General features: G+C 39.0%; 1 protein-coding gene across 1 annotated transcript; it reads right to left on the bottom strand.

Annotated features, from left to right (window-relative positions):
- Positions 253 to 1233, bottom strand: LOC102186677 (olfactory receptor 7A17-like). Its single transcript, XM_013976816.2, has one exon. The coding sequence runs from the start codon at positions 1231 to 1233 to the stop codon at positions 253 to 255; it is 981 nt and encodes a 326-aa protein (XP_013832270.2).

The raw sequence follows: 7359 nt of genomic DNA, 5'->3' as shown, positions 1-7359 counted from the left end.
ACTAAGGAACAAAAATTTTCCCATGAAATACATGGAAATTTTCAAATATTTCTTATCCAATTTCAGAAAAACTTAGAGAAGTAAGGAAAGATATACATATACCAAACAGGATAGAAAGCTTAATTAAGTGACTTACTTAAATTATATGAAGAAGTTGAAATCAAAGAAATAGAAACACCAGGAAATATATATAAGGAATAACGGCTCTTTCTGCAATCTGATCAAGAATCACAATTTCTGCCTCTAATGCTTTCAGTGCTGTAATAACTGACACTTCTTCAGCCCCAGGACAATTGGCCCTTTTATAGCCACCATCCCAAAGAATCTTCTTAGAAATCTCTTTATGTCTTTATTTCTCAGACTGTAGATGAAGGGATTCAGCATGGGTGTGACCACTGTGTACATCACAGAGGCTGTTGCACTTGAGTGTGATCCATGGGTAGCAGCAGAGCTAAGGTACACTCCTAAGCCTGTACAATAAAACAAGGAGACGACTGAGAGGTGAGATGCACAGGTGGAAAATGCTTTATACTTCCCCTGAGCTGATGAGATTCCAGCTATGGAGAAAACTATCTTAGAGTAAGAGTAACATATCCCAGTGAATGGACCACCACCAAACAGCCCAATTGCAAAATACATCATCGCATTATTGAGAAAGGTATTAGAACAGGCAAGTTGGATCACCTCTTTGAATTCACAGAAAAAGTGGGGGATTTCCAAGACGGTACAGAAAGACAGTCGTAATGACAGTAAGCTTTGTAACAAGGAATTCAAGGCACCTATTAGCCATGATATCAGCACCAGCAGTCCACAGAAAACAGGGTTCATGATGACTGTGTAGTGCAGAGGGTGGCAGATGGCTATGAAGCGGTCATAGGACATTACTGTCAGAAGGAAGTTGTCCAACTGTACAAACAGTAGAAAAAAATACATCTGGGTGAGGCAGTCTTCAAAGGTAATGACTTTGGTTTGAGTTATTATATTCAGCAGCATCTTTGGAATAGTGGTGGTGATGAAACAGATGTCTACAAAGGACAGGTTGGACAGGAAGAAGTACATGGGGGTGTGGAGGTGGGAATCTGAGATAATGGCCAGGATGATGAGCAGGTTTCCAAACACAGTGATCAGGTACATGGATAGGAAAAGGCCAAATATGAGGGGCTGCAATGCTGGTTCCTTTGAAAATCCCAGAAGAACAAATTCTGAAATTTGTGTATTGTTGCCTGGTACCATGCGGTAGTGATCACTACTAGGACAGAAAGAAAAATGACTAATTTTTGCACATATAGACCTTAACATAGTGAAATGCTGTAAATTATATTCGGTCATTTTAAATGGCCTTCTGTGACATCATAAGTGTAATCAATTCATTTCAGTTCAGTCGCTCAGTCGTGTCTACTCTTTGCGACCCCATAGCTGCAGCCCACTAGTCTCCTCCGTCCATGGAATCCTTCAGGCAAGGATACTGGAGTGGGTTGCCATTCCCTTCTCCAGGGGATCTTCCTGACTCAGGGACTGAACCCAGGTCTCCTGCATTGCAGGCAAACTCTATGGTCTGAGCCACCAGGGAAGCTGTGACAACAGTGAATAGAAATTCCCATAGGCAGGTTTTCCACCAACAGGTAATCTTATTACACAGTTTAAATGCAAACTTCTTTTATACATTTGAGGAATTTGTGTTGAATACTGTGTCTTTTCCTTCTCAGGTGGCTCAGTGCTGAAGAATCCACCTGCCAATGCAGTAGATGAGAGTTCAATACCTGGGTCAGGAAGATCCCCTGGAGAAGGAATGGCAACCCACTCCAGTATTCTTGTCTGGGAAATCCCATGGATGGAGAAGCCCATGAGATTGCAAAAGAGTCAGACATAAATTAACTATTAAACTACAACAATTTACTGTATTCTGGGCTAAAATTATAGGATGCTGATGAGACTCCCAATGATAAATAATAAAGAAAGAATATAAATTAGCAAACAAAGAGCATATACCAGGTGACAGGTTTTAGGGGAAAAAAATAAGTATAAATGGAGTGAATGGAGGTGTTACATTTTAATGCAAGTTGAAGATCTGCAAACTAGGAGAAATTTGAACAGAAGCCTGAAGAAAGACAAAGCAGAGACACAAAATTACCTGGTGAAAGAGTGTGCCCTGTTGGAGAAAGAGTCAGTGCAAAGGTCCTAAGTATGTCACTTGTTTCAAATTCTAGACTTAAAAGGAAGCCAAAGTGTCTAGGGGAATAAGCAACAGCGAGAGTTATGAGAGATGATGTCAGAGGCTGCTGAGGAACAAGGTGACCTCCCTGCTACAGGTGAGACCTTAATTCGCATGTTATTCCTCTCATATTTTTTTTTGTTTGCTTTGATTCATTCCTCTGAGTAGCACTGGATCCACTCCTTATGCCCTTCTGCTGTTAACATTGCAGGATGTGTCCATTTTGGAGTACATAAACTCAAGTATCACTGCCCAGAGAAATACTCATTGCAAACACACACACACACACACACACACACACACACACACACACAAATACAGCACATTATGGTCTGCTGGGTTTGTTACTTCTTGGCTTTTCCTACTTCCAGTCACAATAATTAGGACATTGTGCTATCTATTAATAGCAAATTATCTTTACCATAAAGAATGTAGAAATAGTACCTAAATTAAAGTTGGAAAGCCTCTTGAGGAAGTGGCATTCCATTTAATATGAGCTCTTTTTTTGCCCTCTCTGAAAAGAAAATTTATACTGAACTGCCCTGGTAGTTCAGATGGTAAAGAATCTGCCTGTAGTGCGGGAGACCCAGGTTTGATCCCTGGACAAGTTAAAAAAAAAAAAAAAAAACAGAGAGAAGAAAGAATAGAGCATGTGGAGGAAAATAAACACTGCCTATAGATCCCACCTCTTAGTGGTTGCCTTGCTCTAGGGCACTGTCCTTGGAGTATGTGTATCTCAGTTCTGCAAGTATTTAATCTTCTTGGATACGTCTGATGGCCTCAGTGATCTGCACTATGGTAACTCCCATGCTGAACCCCTTTATTTGCAAAACAAGATCTAATAAGCTCAGGCAGTCTCTGGGAGACAGTGAAAAAGAGAGACTCCTTGCTTCCAGCAGCATCTCAAACCCAGTTATACTCCCTTGATGCCCAGAATACTTAATAAGGTACCCTAAAGGAATTTATCAAAGGAAACATGAATCATTATCTTTGTAATGATAAAGCATTTTACTAACTGAGCTCTACTAGAGAAAGGAGCGAAGGGAATTGGCCCACAATTTACAACAGAAAATATACGATGTTCAACAATAGATGAGAATTTTAAACGTAAGTGGTATAGAGGTTCTAAATGATTTTAAATGAAAACTTTTGAGTCAGAAAACCCCTGTTTGAATCTCAGAACTACCATGTATCAGCTGTTTGTACTTAGTGAGACTACAGACTCATTCTAACCATTAATATCTTTACACAAAAAGTGGGTGGAGAGGTATCCATTCCTCTAAGTTGGTAGACAAATTTACTCAATGTATATACAAAACTTAACATACTTGTTTCATGTCACTAAGTGAATGATTATAACTTGTGATGAGTTTGGCTGATTATTTTCTTCTACCTCACAAATGTCTCCGTTGCCTTCCCACCACTTGGTAATGAAGAGTTGCAAACTAAAGCTCAGTAGTATACCATCTTGCATACCAAATACAGCTTTTTCATGTGAACACTCAATGTGAGAGAAGATACTGTGAAATGTTTCTCAAGAATTCTGTTCCAAGGCAGTACCTAATTCAATAGATGTGGGGAAAAAAGGAAGATGCCAAATATATCCCATCTTAGAATGCTGAAAAAAGGTGTATGTTTCACCACTCATGCCTCCAAACCTAGGATTCTTTTTCTCTGTCATTGTAAACTTCTAATCTGCTCTACTTTACCGGAACCAGTTTGAGCTCCCAATTCCTCTTTCATTCATGTCTCCGAATCAGACTTCCATTCCATCGCTTAACTGTCAGCAAAGACGCTTGCGTTGCTGAGTCTATCAGACTCTTCTCCTTTGAACATGTTAAATAAACAAATTATAATTAGTCAACCTAGCAAAACAGCATGACAAATATCTCTGCTCTGATATAAGATGATTACGCACTCGGGTGACCTCAGGTAAAAGTTTTCTACTTCCATTCTTTCTGAACCTTTCTTGAAGTACCTATAGAACTCTCACACTCACCTAGATGGGGACTGTGAGAAGAAAGTTCCTATGTGGATATTCAGATTTCTCCCTGGCTGGTGAATGACGGACTGGAGCTCTGTTCCCAGGCAGGTCAGAAGGAAAGAGGGAAGCATTGGTTCTTATTCAGATGTAGGACTTCAAAATCAACAACCGTGTCCTGTGTAGCTCTAGGTTGTATAGACTGAGGGACTGCAGCAGAGGAGATACTTACTGCTCCCCATGTCTGCTCATTAGGCACTGTTTCCACTGTTACTCCCACCTCTGAGCACAGCACTTCCCTGTGGGCACTGGTCTAGTTAGACAGGAAATTATTCTTATGATACTCTGTTCCCAGGAGACCAGGTTAGATGTCAGGAGAATCTAGTTCATATTGTTGTTGTTGTTGTTGTTGTTGTTCAGTTGCCAGCTTATGTCTGACTCTTTGTGACCCCACGGACTGCAGCTCTCCAGGCTTCCCTGTCCTTCACTATCACCCAGAGTTTGCTCAAACTCATGCCCCTTGAGTCAGTGATGCCATCCAACCATCTCATCCTCTGTCATCCCCTTCTCTTCCTGCATTCAGTCTTTCCCAGCATTAGGGTCTTTTCTAATGAGTTGACTCTTCACATAAGGTGGCAAAATATTGGAGCTTCAGCTTCAGCATCAGTCCTTCCAATGAATATTCAGGATTGATTTCCTTTAAGATTGACTGGTTTGATCTTGCAGTCTAAGGGACTCTCAGGGGTCTTCTCCAGCCCCACAGTTCTAAAGCATCAATTCTTGAGTGCTCAGCCTTCTTTCTGGTTCAATTCTCACATCTGTACATGACTACTGGAAAACCATAGCTTTGACTATGGAACCTTTGTCAGCAAAGTGATTTCTCTGCTTTTTAATACACTGTCTAGGTTTATCATAGCTTTTTTTCCAAGGAGGAAGTATCTTTTAATTTCATGGTTGCAGTCACCATCCACAGTGATTTTGGAGCCGAAGAAAATAAATGAAAATTCAGAATTCCTCTCCTGAGGGTGCAATTATTGTACCACTGTCACTGTCAGATAACCATGCAAGTAAGCAGAGAAATTCTGTTGGTCAGGTAAAGCCCCCAAGTAAAGAGATTTAGGAGGTAATTGTTGGCAGTTATTCTGAAAACCTCAGAAATATAAAGGATCAAGGTGATATGGGTGGGACTCACAGGGCCTCTGCTTTCCTTATGGCTCAGTGGTAAAGAATCCATCTGCAATGCAGGAGATTTGGGTTTAATCCCTGGGTTGGGAGATCATCTGCAGAAGGAAATGGCAACCCACTCCATTATTCTTGGAAAATTCCATGGACATAGCAACCTCACGGCTGTAATCCATGGGATTGCAAAGAGTCATAAACAACTGAGTGCACACACACGCCACACACACACACAAATATAAACAATACTACATATTATATATTACGATATATAATACATATATATTATATATCATAATATATAATACATTATTCAGTATATATTGTGTATGGTGTATATACTATAGAATATGTATTTTACAACATGTAGTGTATATTATATAGTATATATTATGTATCTATTATATGTAATAATGAATGATATTTATATTGTTAATCACTGAACATTTAATGATCATAAAAACTTTAATTTTGTTTAGAGCAATGGAAAGAGTAGCATCTACAGGCATCATTGAAATATTTCAAGATGAAATCAGGAAGAAAATTCAATAAAAAACAACTTAAGCACATCAAACCATCACCCCAGTGAAACACATCCTTTCACAGGGACATCAATCTTCCATACTTCAATGTGTAGATGTATAGCATGATAAATATTTCAGTTAGTAATACAAAGCAAATTTAAAATTTTTCTTTGTATTCATGTTATCCCTAACTCAAAAGCCAAATTAAGTATAATAAGTAACATTAAATAAATAAATTTCATTTACTCAAATTTGTTTCAATGTAGACTCCACCTGCTGATGTGTATTTGGTGACCATTTCAACAGTCACTAGAGCAGGCACTGAGGACATGGAGCTGAATAAGAGAACAGGATCCTTTTGAGGAGAATAAAACTCAATGCCCACATATACACACACTATTATTTAAGTCTACAAATGGCTGCCCACTCTAGTTCTCTTGCCTGGAGAATGCCATGGACACAGGAGCCTGGCAGGCTATAGTTCATGGGGTCACAAATGTTTGACACAACTGAGAGACTAACACTTTCACTTTATCAGAAAAAACAGTTAAGATATGTCATACAAAGGAATGGTTTACACAAAGGTGAAAAAAATCACAGTCTCAGATTTGCCTCTAGTAAAAAATTCTACAAATTATTTTGGGTTTTAATTGTATTTTTTAAATGAGTAATACGACAACAACTACTCTTTCGGGAAAACAAGAAAAAATTACTTGGGAAGCAAAATGCATCACCATGTTATTAAGAGAAATGTCAGCACAGAAATTATCATTGAGAAATTGATGTCTCACCCTATAAAGAATTGAAAATTTCCATATGTTTCTATGCAAAGATAGGAAGAGTTTGTAAATTTAAAACTATACAAATTTTATTTTTTTTATTTTATTTTTTTTTAGTTTTTTATTTTTTAAATTTTAAAATCTTTAATTCTTACATGCGTTCCCAAACATGAACCCCCCTCCCACCTCCCTCCCCATAACATCTCTCTGCGTCATCCCCATGCACCAGCCCCAAGCTTGCTGCATCCTGCGTCAGACATAGACTGGCGATTCAATTCTTACATGATAGTATACATGTTAGACTGTCATTCTCCCAAATCATCCCACCCTCTCCCTCTCCCTCAATGCAAATCAAAACCACAATGAGGTACCACTTCACACCAGTCAGAATGGCTGCGATCCAAAAATCTGCAAGCAATAAAAGCTGGAGAGGGTGTGGAGAAAAGGGAACCCTCCTACACTGTTGGTGGGAATGCAAACTAGTACAGCCACTATGGAGAACAGTGTGGAGATTCCTTAAAAAATTGCAAATAGAACTACCTTATGACCCAGCAATCCCACTTCTGGGCATACACACCGAGGAAACCAGAATTGAAAGAGACACATGTACCCCAATGTTCATCGTAAAACTATACAAATTTTAAAAATGGCTTTCTATTAGGCTGAGGAGAAAGCTTAATGAAA

This window comes from Capra hircus, chromosome 7 (genome assembly GCF_001704415.2).
Source record: "Capra hircus breed San Clemente chromosome 7, ASM170441v1, whole genome shotgun sequence".
NCBI lineage: Eukaryota > Metazoa > Chordata > Mammalia > Artiodactyla > Bovidae > Capra > Capra hircus.
This window is presented reverse-complemented; position numbering and strand designations above follow the sequence as displayed.